The sequence below is a fragment of the Pelophylax lessonae genome (genome assembly GCF_965119305.1).
Source record: "Pelophylax lessonae genome assembly, chromosome: 4".
NCBI classification, from domain to species: Eukaryota; Metazoa; Chordata; class Amphibia; order Anura; family Ranidae; genus Pelophylax; species Pelophylax lessonae.
This window is the reverse complement of record NC_138771.1, coordinates 674,689,860-674,703,741: the sequence shown is the minus strand read 5'-3', so window position 1 is coordinate 674,703,741 and position 13,882 is coordinate 674,689,860. Positions and strand designations below refer to the sequence as shown.

Sequence of the window (13,882 nt, the reverse complement as noted above, 5' to 3'; positions counted from 1 at the left end):
ATTTTAACCACTTCAATACCGGGCACTTTCACCCCATTCCTGCCAAAGCCAATTTTCAGCTTTCAGCGCTGTCAAACTTTAAATGCCAATCTTGCTACACTGTACCCATATGAAATGTTTATCTCACATGAATAGAGCTTTCTTTTGGTGGTATTTAATCACTGCTGGGTTTTTTATTTCTTACAAAAAAAAAAGACAAGAAAATGTTCTTATTTTCTTTGAGTAAATTTTGAAAAAAGTAATTTTACTCCTTCACTGATGTGCGCTGATGAGGCGGTACTGATAGGCTGCACTGATGGGCACTGATGAAGTGGCACTTATGGGCACTGATAGGCAGCACTGATGGGCACTGAGAGGTGGCACTGATGGGTGGCACTGATGGGCGGCACAGATGGATACTGATGGGCAGCACAGATGAGCAGGCAATGATGGGCACTGACTGGCAGCACTATGGGCACTGATGGGCATTGGTTGGGGGGACTTATGGGCACATTTTTTTTACTTTACAACAGTCATGGCACTGATGATCAGTGCCCCGATTACCTGTCTTAGGCTTCCCTTTGAGGAGGAGCCACTGATCGGCTCTCCTCCCCACACACTCTGACAGGGCTGTCATGGCTCCCAGGTGTGGCTGTTGAGACTGGTGAGTCTCCCCACTGTGTTCAATGAGTCAATGGTTAACCCAGGCTTGTATCTACCCCAGAAAGGCAGATTCTGCCGCACAGCATTCTGGGAGTGGGTATAAGTTTGAGGGGAGCACATGACACAACATCTTTGGCGGGAAGTAAAGTCCCAGGAGGGAGAGTACGGCTGTCTCTCCTCCTTTCAAGAGGAATCAGGTGTCCCAGGCAGCTGGCCTGAGGGGACAGAGGGCTGAGCTGCAGCGAGGATCCAGTGTGCCGAGCACCAGCGGAGCTGAGAGGGGTCGAGTTTCAGGAAAGTATTCCCAGTCATGAATACTGCAAACTGCCCCTGGGGGTCTGCCTAGTGAGAGGGGACCACTCCGGAGAAGGTCAGAGGAATCCGGGAGCTAGCTAGCCAGTGCAGGAGCAAAAAGAAAGGGGGTGCCAGTGTTGACCCTGAAGAGTAAAGGTGATGCCAGCGGTTGGGCCCTATAGTGTTAAGTGTACAGCGTGCAGTATACAGTGTTGAGAGTTGCAGCAGAAGCAGTACAAAGGCTACCTCAGTCAGGAAGGACTGGAGGGAGCAGTGTTCAGGACTTTTGAGCTAACCAGAGTGTCATTAGTCAGTCTTCAGTACAGTAGAGCAAGACAGTGATTTCAAGTGCCAGCAAGCGTTGGTCGGCATTCAGCCAGCGTTAAGTCAGCACTGAAAGACATTTCTCTACAAGTGTTCCCTTTTGTACCTAGTTGAGCCAGAGGAGTATCCCACTCATTCCCTTCTCCCATCCCCATATAAAATAAACAAAACAAACCAAAGATGCCGGCTTGTTCTCTGATTCAAATCTCACACTTGGGTAATCAGCTTAAATGTGCTGTTGGTGTTTCTGGTGGCCATGGCAGACCCACATCAGGCCCAATGCCTGGAAATCCTGCTACACATGTGACCGGCTGTGATTGGACACAGCCGATCACATGGGTAAAGAGCCATGTCATTGGCTCTTTACCAAGATCGGGGTCGTGCCGTGTCCTAGCAACACAGGCGCGGTCACGATCGCTGCACTGCACGCCCCCGCGATTGCCCGCGAGAGGCTGTTCTGGAACAAGAGCCACACTGCTCCGCCGTAATTTGAAGGTTGGTGGGCGGTAAGTGGTTAAACTTCATGTTTATTGATTGGTTCATAGTAAACTAAAATAATTATAAATCTTTTGACCATTTCCCACCCAGCCAGTTGGGTGGGACATTTGTTGATCTGGGGAGACGTCATATAATGTCCTCCCGGGCTGCGCTGTCCATCACATGAAAACTATAAGCTATGTATGGCTTCCTTTCATGCCATCCATTGTGTACAATTGTGTTGCTAGCTGCGCCAATCCAAGCCCTTCTGTATCATGTGATTAAATGTGTCCAATCACAGCTAGTCACAAGACAACACACTAAATGAATTAGTTTCATTCAGTAAAAATGGTTGCTTATGAACAATCATAATGTGTAAAAAAAGAAAAAATTCTGATATCTTTCCCAAAGTAGTGCAGTGTTACTATGGTAACACTGTATTGCTCTGGCCACAGTGTATAATAAAAATAAAAAAAAAAGTAATAAAAAAATAAAATAAAATTATTAAAATTTTAAAAAAATAGAATTTATTTATGTATTTATTTTACATACTCTCACCAGTCAGTGTCCCTGATCACCACCACACCGTTATATGATAATGATTCACTGCACTGGTTACAGTATGCAAAAATAAAATGTGATTTTTTTTTTTTAATTTCTTTATTTTTAAAACAATTGTGATGAAAAATGCAACTTCAAAAAGCTTGTCATGATTTTTACTTAATTACTTACCTTACTCTACTTTCCAAAAAGGGGTCATTTGGGGATATTTGCACTGTCCTGATGTATGCCCTCAAGAAATTAAATTGCCCATCAGTACATCAGGACTGATCAATTTTTTAGAAATATACGATAGTTTGTGAATTCTAACACTTTCCTACAGACTAAATAATTTACACTGATTTTGGTTATTTTCACCAAAGAAATGGAGCAAAATACATTTTGGCCTAAATTAATGAAGAAATAAAATTTTGAAAATAAATAACCTAAAAGAAAATTTTTGTTTTTTTTTAAATGTTTGGTCTTTTTTGTCTATTTAGCAAAACAATAAAAACACCAAAAGGTGATTAAATACCACCAAAATTTGTGTTAAACAAATGATAAAAATGTAATGTGGGTACAGTGCTGCATGACTGCACAATTGTCATTCAAAGTATGAGAGTGGTGAAAGCTGAAAATTGGCCTGGGCAGGAAGGGGGTGGAAGTGCCTGGTATTTAAGTGGTTATAAAACCTTCCCCCCCTGAATAATGATGTCTCTAATCAGTGTGAACTTAGAACTCCGATTACCCCCAAATCTCCCAGCAGTATGTGTGATGGAACACGGGGCTGTTTTCTCCTTAGGATTATAGACAAAGGCTTCCCCCGTCCATTACACAAATAACCATAACATTTGGGGTTCTCCAGTCATTATGGGTCACTGGGCCATCTCAGAACATCATTTCTATCAATGATAAATAAAATCTGAAGACCCGGGAATGGGATTGTGGAATTGATGAAAGCTCCTAAACTCTTCTAATAGGTGGACTGACCAGATGTCTACAGGAAATGTCCAGACTACGGAGATACAAGACATCCTATCATCTAATTCCAAACTCTGGAGATGTGAGATGGAGGAAAACATTGGAAAGGAGTGTCAGGATCAGCAGTCATACCTTGTGAGGAGGAGGATGAGGAAGAAGAGGTCGCCATGACATCAGGAGAGGACCCGAGATGACATCACCTGGAAGGAGCACAAACTATAATATACTCCTTTGTATTGTGATATCCATAACAAATAAAGAGGATTTTGTTCCCTTATGCAGATAATGATTGGCTGTTTGGTTGTCCATTAGGAGAAGATCAGAAATTGATGGACATCTGTCATTTAAAACTCATAGATATGAAGGCCAATCAGAACTTTCATCCCAGCATTCATTTGATTGGTATTTCGGGGTCACAAAGGAATGTTACTCTGTTTAGGGCCATAATTTATACAGACTCGTATTTCTAGGTGTCACCTCCACAAATCTGTGCCATTTATAGCCAAGACTGGTACTAATCAGCACCAAAATATCCGCCAGTAAGATGTCTACAGAGCTGTCAGGTGACAAAAAAGATAAGACCCCAAAATGGAAGCAGTGTGTGGTCAGCAGAGGCCTTCATTCATTAATAGGATGCTTCCAAGTGGATTCTTCGGGAAGGTCGGTATTTATTGATCATAAAAACAGGTTAAACACCATCAATGTGTGTCATGGCTCTTTAGTGGCTACTTTGTCAGGAAATGGTGTACAGTACACTTTAAAGGGTGAGATCCGATAGGGGGCGCAGGGACGCTGTCCCCCCCCCAAAAAAAAGATTAAAAAAAAATAAAAAACATTAAAAAAAAGCAAAAAATTCAATTTTTAGCCCACTAGGGGCGCCGGACTCATTGGTGGCTATGGGGGGGGTGGGATTTTCCACCTGGCAGAGGCGCCGATTGTTGGCCTTCTGGGGGGTCACCTGGGCGCAGAGCACTGCGCTCCGACACTCCCCCTTTTGTGATGTCCTGGATCATGATTGGTCCAGACTCCAGCCTGGACCAATCATGATTCAGGACATCCCTGCTGACCTCGTTGGGGCGGTGCCGGTGCGTGCATCAGTCACTCACCGTCATCGCCCGGTCACCTTCCCACCGCCAGAAGAGGACGGAGTCTCGACTAGGGGAGAAGCCACTGCCGGGACTAAAGAGAAGCCGCCGCCGGGACTGAAGAAGAAGCCGCCGGGACTGAAGAAGAAGCCGCCGGGACTGAAGAGAAGCCGCCACCGGGTAAGTGCATTGGTCTCAGGGGGAAGACCACACTGCATTGAAGGGAGCACGCACGCTGGTCTCTGCATTGATTGGGGGCATGCTGTGGCGCTCTGCATTGATTGGGGGCATACTGTGGCGCTCTGCATTGATTGGGGGCATGCTGTGGCGCTCTGCATTGATTGGGGGCATGCTGTGGCACACTGCATTGATTGGGGGCATGCTGTGGCACTCTGCATTGATTGGGGGGCACACTGTGGCACTCTGCATTGATTGGGGGCATGCTGTGGCACTCTGCATTGATTGGTGGCATGCTGTGGCACTCTGCATTGATTGGGGGCATGCTGTGGCACTCTGCATTGATTGGGGGCATGATGTGGCACTCTGCATTGATTGGGGGGCATGCTGTGGCATTCTGCATTGATTGGGGGCACGCTGTGGCACTCTGCATTGATTGGGGGGCACGCTGTGGTATTCTGCATTGATTGGGGGGCACGCTGTGGTATTCTGCATTGGTTGGGGGGCATGCTGTGGCATTCTGCATTGATTGGGGGCATGCTGTGGCACTCTGCATTGATGGGGGCATGCTGTGGCACTCTGCATTGATTGGGGGGCACGCTGTTGCACTCTGCATTGATTGGGGCATGCTGTGGCGCTCTGCATTGATTGGGGGCACGCTATGGCGCTCTGCATTGATTGGGGGCACGCTGTGGCGCTCTGCATTGATTGGGGGCACGCTGTGGCACTCTGCATTGATTGGGGGCACGCTGGTCACTCATTTTTCTGTTTGCGCCCCCCCCCCCAAAAAAATTTTGAGCACCAGCCGCCACTGGTGAGATCTGTTTGCATTCCTTCATTCCTCGGTAAATACCCTTTGAAACAGCTACGTGTGTTGTAGCGCAATGCGTCAGAGACAAGCCGCATTGACGTCACTTCCGGTCTTTGGCCGAGACCGGAAGTATCGGAGTTCACCGCATTGGCGGCTGTTTGGATGTACACTGCTTAATTTTCCTTGCTTTCTAGTAAGTGACCTGCATTTTTTTACAAATAAATGTTTACCCTTATATACTGCACCATGAGAGCTTCTCTTGTTTGAGTGATTGATAGATGTACCGAGGGATAGCAAAGAGATCGTCATATACCTAAGCTGGAACCAGTATATTATTAATCCTGAATAAAAGCCATAAAGATTGGAGACATAACATATTTCTGACTGGAGAAGATTGAGATGTTTGAGAAGAGATAAGATTACATCTAAAAACGCTCATTTGAGTATTATGGAGGTGAGCGGCCATTTCACTTAATGTCGGATTGCTAGCTCACCTGCACACGCACCTGGCTGTGATTTGAAGCTTCATCTCACTCTTCTATTCACCTGAATCTGTTACTGAATAATTGAGCACCCAGCACTTTAGTCACTGTAATGATATTTTAAAGGACTTTATGGACTCTTATGCACTTTATTCAGCACCATAGCACTTTTTTATATATATTTATTTTGTATTATATTCACTATCCTACGTTTCTTAATTGGCACGTATCATTCACCCTTGTTGAATTTAAATTCCATCTATGTTTCACCACTGTATTTTGTATCAATTTAAGTTGGATTATTGCCGCATATTTGGATAAGATATTTTCACTGCTGGTCACCCCCTTATTATTTTGTGACATATCACGTTTGATTTACGTCACTATTAGAGTTGAGCGGACACCTGGATGTCCGTGTTCGGCGGGTTCGGCCGAACTTTAAAAAAAAGTCCGGGTCCGTGTCCCGGACTTTTGCCGAACTTTTCCCGGACACCGAACCCCATTGAAGTCAATCGGGACCCGAACTTTCAGGCACTAAAATGGCTCTAAAACACCAAAGGAAAGGGCTAGAGTGCTGCAAATGGCAGCAAATCGTATTTAAGAGCATGGCAAGTGCTCTGCAAACAAATGTGGATAGGGAAATAACTTAAAACAGCAAAAAAAAAAAGAAAAATAAAACAATGTTCTTCATCTCTGAAGGACGAGGCCCATATGGAGTAGGAGGGAGGTTGAGGTGGTGGTGGATGTGGCGGTGTCATAGGCGTGCGCACAGGGAGTGCCGGGTGTACCTGGGCACACCCTAATCACCTAGGGCACATTAGCATTATCGCTCTGTTTGCCAGTGAGGAGATGGGAAAGATCTCCCTCGGACCTGCTCTGCTCTATTTCACTTTGCCAGCAGGCAGAGTAATGTATCGGGGCCATGTACATGTAGGCATACACATGCCTGTGTATTTAAACTTTGGGGTGCACACCTTAATGCAATAGGCTGCGCACACCTATGGGCGGTGTAGGTGGAAGTGGCGGTAGAGGAGGACCAGGGCCGGATTAAGAGCATCATGGGCTTGGTGCTGAGGATTTTGAAGGGCCTTTAGGGCCGTGCCTTGGCATGCACCCAGAGGAGGAAGGGTGCAGCCATGCATGCCTAATTCAACATGGGATGCTGTCTCTGAAGCCCATAAACACAACCATGCATCGGCAACTGTCCCTCCTTGTCCGGCCTTCGTGCTGTGTGGGGAGGTTCTGAGGGAGCTGCCTGGGGAAGCGAGCATAGAAGCCAGACTTCTGTGTTTACAAGTGACAGAAGAGCGGTAACAGTGAATATGGCCAACCCAGGACCTATATAAAGGTAGGGGCCTGGAGCTGCAGCTCCAATAGCTCCTACGTTAATCTGGCCCAGAGGAGGACGAGGTAGCCAACACTGCTTCTTTTCACAAATTTTAAATGAGGGTACACCCCAAAAGAGTGAGAAAGAGCAAAAATAGAACAATGGCTGGGTAAGGTCGGTATCCATCGCTATTCTGCACAAGGTACAGAAAAGTCCCGTGGGATCCATGCCTGGTTCATTTTAATGAACGTGAGCTTGTCCACATTGTCTCTGGACAGGCGGCTGCGCTTGTCTGTGATAACGCCCCCAGCCGTGCTAAATACCCGTTCAGATAATACACTGGCTGCAGGGCACGCCAGCACCTCCAAGGCGTAAAGGGCAAGCTCAGGCCATGTGCCCAACTTGGAGACCCAGAAGTTGAAGGGGGCAGACCCCTCATTCAGTACGTCTAGGCGTGTGCACACATACTGCTCCACCATGTTCGTTATATGCAGCCTCCTGCTAAGACGTTCCATATGAGCTGCTGGTGCTGCTGTTTGTTGTGGCGTGCTGACAAAGCTTTTCCACATTTCGGCCATGCTAACCCTTCCTTCTGAGGTGCTGGCGGTGCCCTGGTTGCATTGGCGACCTCTTCCTCCTCCTCCTCCTCCTCCTCTGCCTTGTGCTTCCACTGTGGCCCCGCTGTCAGGTGGGAATGCCAGCAGCATCGCGTCTACCAGCGTGCGCTTGTACTCGCGCATCTTGCGCTCGCGCTCCAGTGAGTGAATTAAGGACGGATGGTAACGGGGATCCAGCAGCGTGGCCACCCAGTAATCAGCACAAGTTAGAATGTGGGCAACTCGGCGGTCGTTGTGGAGACACTGCAGCATGTAATCGCTCATGTGTGCCAGGCTGCCCAGAGGCAACAAAAGGCTGTCCTCTGTGGGAGGTGTATCGTCCGTGTCCTCTGTATCCCCCCAGCCACGCACCAGTGATGGCCATGAGCTGGCCTGGGTGCCACCCTGCCGTGAACATGGTTCCTCATCCTCCTCATCCTCCAGAACTGTGCCCCTGCTGGACAATTGTGTCCCTGGCGTTTGTGTGCGCAGGAACCCACCCTCGGAGCCCCTTGCGAATGACTGCCCTGAAAGCCTTGGAAATGTTACCTCTTCATCCTCCTCATCCTGTGCCACATCCTCTTCCATCATCGCCCGAATTGTTTTTTCAAGGAGGCATAGAAGTGGGATAGTTAAGCTGAGAACGGTGTCATCGGCACTGGCCATGTTGGTGGAGTACTCAAAACAGCGCAACAAGGCACACAGGTCTCGCATGGAGGCCCAGTTATTGGTGGTGAAGTGGTGCTGTTCCGCAGAGCGACTCACGTGTGCGTGCTGCAGCTGAAACTCCACTATGGCCTGCTGCTGCTCGCACAGTCTTTGCAGCACATATGAGGCAGTGAGCGGGAAGGCCGAAGTTACGCTGCAGCGCTGACAGGCGAGCAGCAGGGTGAGAATGCTGAAAGTGCGCACAGATGGCCCGCACTTTCTGCAGCAGCTCTGACATATCGGGGTAGTTTTTAAGGAACCTCTGCACCACCAAATTCAGCACATGCGAAAGGCTAGGGATGTGCGTCAAACCGGCTAGGCCCAGAGCTGCTATGAGATTTCCCCCGTTATCGCACACCACCAGGCCGGGCTTGAGGCTCACTGGCAGCAACCACTAATTTGTCTGCTGTTCCATGCTCCTCCACAACTCCTGCGCGGTGTGTGGTTTGTCCCCCAAACAGGCAAGTTTTAAAACTGCCTGTTGTTGTTTACCCCTGGCCGTGCTGAAGTTGGTGGTGAAGGTGTTACGCTGTCCAGATGAGGAGGCGGTAGAGGATGAGGAAGCGGAGTAGGAGGAGTTAGGAACAGGAGGCAAACTGAAGCGCCCTGCAATCCTCGGTGGTGGAAGGACATGCGCCAAATTGTTATCCGCCTCAGGCCCATCCGCCACTGCATTTACCCAGTGTGCCGTTAGGGAGATATAACGCCCCTGACCGTGCTTACTGGTCCACGTATCGGTAGTTAGGTGGACCTTGCCACAGATGGCGTTGCGCAGTGCACACCTGATTTTTTCCCCCACTTGGTTGTGCAGGAAAGGGATGGCTTGCCTGGAAAAGTAGTGGCGGCTGGGCACGATGTACTGTGGGACAGCCACCGACATAAGGTTTTTAAAACTGTGCGTCTCCATCAGACGGAATGACAGCATTTCAAAGGCCAAGAATTTTGAAATGCTGGCATTCAGGGCCAGGGATCGCGGGTGGGTAGGGGGGTATTTCCTCTTCCTCTCAAGTGTTTGGGAGATGGAAAGCTGAACGCTTCCACGGGACATTGTGGAGATGGTTGGTGACCCAGGTGGTGGTGTTGCTGACAGATCCTCTATTTGCGGGGTGGCAGGTGCCGGTATCACTACAGATGTGGCTGGAGCGGCCGAGACTGCAGTAGAAGAGGAAGCAGGATGAGCCAGAGACGTTTCTTGGTTTTGAAGGTGTCTACTCCACTGCAGCTCGTGCTTTGCACTTAGATGCCTGATCATGCAGGTTGTGCTCAGGTTGAGAAGGTTTATGCCTCGCTTCAGGCTCTGATTGCACAGGGTGCAAACCACTCGTGTCCTGTCATCAGCACATTTTCTAAAGAACTTCCACGCTAGAGAACTCCTTTGAGCTGACTTTGGTGCGCTCGTTCCCTTGCTGCGTTGAGCAGTAGCTGTAAGATTCTGGTACCTTCGGTACCCTTATTGCCCATTTTCCTTTTCATATTGTGTCCCACCTTTTCAGTTAGGTGGAACGCATATACCTTTAAGCCGCATGACATCATCACTGAGCGCCGCTCTGAGCGGCTATTTCAATCGCCGGCTTTCTCTCACAGGTTGTTCGTTCAAACCGCATGCTTAACAGCCTTGTCTTATGCTGCCGGAGCCTCCAGCTAATTCCCTTACCTGGAACAGACCGGAACCTCGCTATTGATCCCGTATCTCGCTACCGGATCACTCTCTTACTACTGGACCCTTCTGCTTACTAAACCTGCTAGTGATAAGTACCCCACAGGGGATTCCTTCATAACAAACTTACACTACCTACTTCTGCACACTAAGGACTGTTACTATCTATGCATTACTAATTCTATCATCTGCACTGTTACATAGATTGCTAGCTCTTGAGTCTACTACCATCTATATCCTTGCACTAGGTTAGTCTCTCCTGTATATATCATCTGCTGTCCCCTACCACCTGTTACCATACATGATTACTAACCTATCTGCACTCTACCTATCACCATCTACTACTCTCCTGAACATTACTATCAAGTGCTTATCATTGCTATCACTGCTCACGCCTGTCTCTTCAGCACATCACCTCTATACTATCGTATACATCCTATCACTCCAGGAACATCTCATTGAGTGTATGTATATTTGCATGCTGGAGCAGGCCGGGCCACAATGATGAGTCTGGAGAGTTGGATCTGGTAATTCAACACATCTCTACACGACTACTGAGTGGAGATTCTGCAGCTGCAAATCCAGCTCACTAGAACAAAAACGCAGGAGCGTTACAGATTGAACAAACCTAAAAAATGGATTCAGCAGAATTACCCACTCAAGTGATACAATTAACAACAAAAGTAGATGCATTAATACTTGCTCTTACTGAAGTAAAAAATGAAAATCAGACTCTGAGACAGCAGATAGCCCGTCTTTCACAGCTTACTGCTGCTCAGCCCTGTGAACCTAAAATAAACCCTCCTCTAGTGTTTACAGGTGATCGGAAAAAATTTTGTGAATTCAAAAACGCATGTCAATTGCTTTTCTTGCTAAAACCTCGTACTTACCCTACTGATCAAATTAAAGTCTGTACCACTATTTCATATTTGTCGGGTGATCCACGGGCCTGGGCAGACTCTCTCTTTGAGAAAGATGATCCTCTTCTCAACTCCTATCCTTTATTCCTAGCAGAACTCGCTAGCTTATATGAAGACCCCAATAGGCAGAGTACTGCTGATAGCCAATTGAGGGCTTTAAAACAAGGAAGGAGACCTGTTGAAGACTTTGTAGCAGAGTTCAAAAGATAGACCCTTGATGCAGGGTGGAATGATACATCTCTGCGAACTCAGTTCAGACTCGGGTTGTCAGAAGCCGTTAAAGACGAGCTCGCCCGAGCGGATTTACCTGGCACCTTGGATGCCTTAATACAACTCAGTATCATCATTGACAGGCGACTGCGAGAAAGAAAGGCTGAGAAGATGGGAATACCATTGTCCAGTCCTTCTCGGATTTCGCCCGTTGACCCTACTCCTATGGAGGTAGGAACGATACGCCCACCTTTATCGTTTACCGAACGAGCCAGGAGAAGATCTGAAAATCTCTGCATGTACTGCGCCTCCCCGGATCATTTGATAAGTGTCTGTCCCCTTGTCCGCAAAAAAGACGGTGAGTGTTCACATGTCTTGCTAGGGGGATTAACGACTTCCTTTTCTAATCCCTATCTTTTTATTCATTTGACATTACAGTGGGACCAAACTAGGATCACCACCAAGGCCATGATCGACACAGGATCTTGTGGGAACTATATCGATACTCGTTTTGTTACCTTAAATAAAATACCTATTATTTCAAAACTCAAACCTGTCTCTGTTAGTTTCATTAACGGTATTCCGTTATCTTCTGGTCCAATCACCAATCAGACACAAGCACTCCTTGTCACTGCTAATGAATCTCATATGGAGACCACCACTTTTGATGTACTACCTTCACCACATTTTCCCATTATTTTGGGACTTCCCTGGTTACACATACATCAACCAACCATTGATTGGAAGACACGGACTCTAACCTTCCCTTCTCACTATTGCGAGATCACGTGTAACCTCCCATCATATGGAAAGATCCTGTCTGTGGTGTCAGATGAGATTACACCACTATGCTACCAGGATCTGTCTGAAGTTTTCCTTGAGAAAAATGCTCAAGTGTTGCCTCCCCATAGGGACTATGATTGTTCTATCGATCTACTCCCTAATAGTAAATCGCCTTTCGGTCATGTTTATCCTCTTTCACAGGATGAACTTTCTCATCTCAAGGAATACTTGGATGAGAATTTGGCGAAAGGGTTCATCAGACCCTCTACTTCTTCCACAGCTGCAGGACTTTTCTTTGTCCGCAATAAGGATTCAAGTCTTAGGCCTATTATTGATGTAGCACCACCCCCGCAGGAGCTGCTGATAGATTATTGGGTCTACGTCCTGCTTACCAACCCCGGAAATTGGCTCGAACCCTCCCTAGGCACAACTGACATGAAATGGGACTATAATACCAAATGGCTACAGGAGAACACAATTCAGGATATATCACCCCAATAAGTAATAATAACTTGTTACCTTTCTCCAGCCGCAGTCCCTCTGGGTGACACAAGGTGCAACACACAGACTTTTGCTTAACCAAAGTAGCTTTACTGAGAGTTAAAGTACAAGTTGACTCCAAAAGACATCACAAGAGTCAACTAAGAAAGATAAAGTTATTGACACAATAATAAACAATATGATTAAGATAGCTATTTTAGTATACTTATGCAACTAAAAGATAACTCATAGGCTTTCTTTTACCCAATTCAGGCTATACTTTACACACGTCTAGTCTCTTGTATCAGGTAGGCAGAACCTATTTGAATCCCACACACAGTTCCTTCCTTTTGGTTTGGAATCTTCGCTAGCAATCGTTGGTGCACAAGCTATTTGTAATCCAAAAGTAAGGATATATAGTCAAAAAGGGTGAGAATCAAAAAAGGTTACAATCACCCGCAATGTTACTGCATAATTGGGCGTATTAATCTTCTTAGTGGTGCATATATAGGCCCCTGACACCTTATGTACTTGTGTTTAAATGCTTAGTCTCCTGGAAGGTGCACTAGGCCGCTGAGTGTACTGTGTACTATCTGAAGTGTAGTTAGCACCGGCTAAAGTTATTTTCTTCCAAGCGAGAATCAGATTTGGGCATGTGCCCTGCTCACCAAAAGGCCTCTTTCTTCAGGAGCACTCCACCTCCGATTTCTGTCACCAGCCGCGCTTGTGGTTAGATGTGGGCAACACCAGTCTCTGCAGAGCATCAATGGGTTCTCTGGGAAGGCTCCTTTACTGAAGATGAAATGCTTCCACTCAGTCACTTCAGGCCCAGGCTTCAGGCCTACTCCGCAGCATCAGCCCACAGCACTTGCTTCCTTCTAGCTGTTGTGTCAGGAGACAAGAAAAAGAGCCTGGCTCCTCCCTTCCTTATAAAGCCTCCCCCAAAAGGCTGTGCGGTGAAGCAATGCACCCTGGTATTCCAACTGAATTGTGGGTATCGTAGTATAAAAACGTCTGATTAATATCACCAAGCTGCAGTGTGGCAGTTTGGCCACTAGAAACTTCTGATCGAAAAAACACCAAGCTGCAGTATGGCAGTTTGACCACTAGATGGAGCCGAGTTCCTTAAAATGTCCAGCAGCAGTCTTTTACAACTTGTATAAGGGGAGAACCCCGCTACATTGACTATAGGCAATTAAATACCATTACGATAAAGGATCGCTATCCTTTACCGCTCATCCCTGAACTCATTGAACAAATGCGCGGGGCTACCTACTTTTCTAAATTGGACCTAAAAGGGGCATACAACCTAATCCGAATCCGTGACGGAGATGAGTGGAAGACAGCATTCAGAACCAGATACGGATTATTTGAATATCTTGTGATGC

General features: G+C 47.0%; 1 protein-coding gene across 1 annotated transcript in view; it reads right to left on the bottom strand.

Annotated features, from left to right (window-relative positions):
- The window catches only part of LOC309553399 (NACHT, LRR and PYD domains-containing protein 3-like), a 997,590-nt gene that overhangs the window by 924,819 nt on the left and 58,889 nt on the right, over positions 1 to 13,882 (bottom strand). The window contains exon 2 of the mRNA XM_082254576.1: positions 3,391 to 3,458. Within this exon, the coding sequence (XP_082110702.1) occupies positions 3,391 to 3,427 (37 nt within the window). The 5' untranslated portion in view covers positions 3,428 to 3,458. The remainder of the gene's footprint in view (positions 1 to 3,390; positions 3,459 to 13,882) is intronic.